We start from the raw sequence: 822 nt of genomic DNA on the forward strand, positions 1-822 counted from the left end.
AGGAGGGGAAACACCAGCAGTGGGGGGGAAAACACCCCCAAAGCAAGAGGAACAGCACTAAGGAAAGTTGAAGAAGCGAAGTTCTATGGAAGATGATTTCTTGGAGCTCTCCTCTTGCTGGGCTGGCAACATCTGGGGCACACCGAGTCAGGATGTGGCTCTTCAGCTGCTCTGCCCTCAGTCAGCGCCTGCCAGGAATTCCTTTTGGGTGCTGCAGCACATCCTCCCCTCTGCCCACTCACCTGCATCCCGAGCAGCCCCTGTGCCCTCACCACCGCCTCCAACCATCCCTGGGGAGATGTTCAGGTCCGTGCATGGCCTAGCAGGGTGAAGAGCAGCCTGAAGGCTGGGGGGATCACTTTGGGCACCTCTGCCCTGCCCAGGGACCAGCAGCCTTCCCAGGAGCCCGCCCCAGCCCCTTCTCAGGCTGTTCAGCCCACGCTGGCTCTTCCTGGGGGTACCAGGGGTGCAGTCCCCAGTGTGTCCATCTAACCCAGCCAGTCTCCTCGTGCTTTGTTCTCCCCCGGCTCACCCAGGACAGGCACCAGCATCACCCCTGTCCCCTCCAGTGCATTTCCACCCAAGAACTCCCACAGAAGGGCTGGGTGTGGGTTCCCCTTTAATTTACCACTTGTCAGGGGGAGGGTTAAAAAAAAAACTCAATAAATAAAACAACTTAGGATGCTTGAAGAAGATGAAAACCCTGAAACTGCAGTCTGCTGGTGGCTTGTCCCATTGCCAGAGGAGGGGAAGGGTGTCCCAAGCCCCCCTCTCCCCACCACCCCAGCCCAGTGCCACCAGCTCCAGGTGGGTTTGGATGCG

At 58.8% G+C, this 822-nt stretch overlaps 1 protein-coding gene across 1 annotated transcript in view; it reads right to left on the reverse strand.

Moving 5' to 3' along the window:
* Window positions 1-431: 431 nt before the first annotated feature.
* Window positions 432-822, reverse strand: part of MGAT5B (mannosyl (alpha-1,6-)-glycoprotein beta-1,6-N-acetyl-glucosaminyltransferase, isozyme B) — a 59,961-nt gene continuing 59,570 nt past the window's right edge. Inside the window, exon 19 of the mRNA XM_017743175.1 lies at window positions 432-451. Coding sequence (XP_017598664.1) covers window positions 432-451 — 20 coding nt within the window. The remainder of the gene's footprint in view (window positions 452-822) is intronic.

The sequence above is a fragment of the Corvus brachyrhynchos genome, unplaced genomic scaffold (assembly GCF_000691975.1).
Source record: "Corvus brachyrhynchos isolate BGI_N302 unplaced genomic scaffold, ASM69197v1 scaffold148, whole genome shotgun sequence".
Taxonomy (NCBI): domain Eukaryota; kingdom Metazoa; phylum Chordata; class Aves; order Passeriformes; family Corvidae; genus Corvus; species Corvus brachyrhynchos.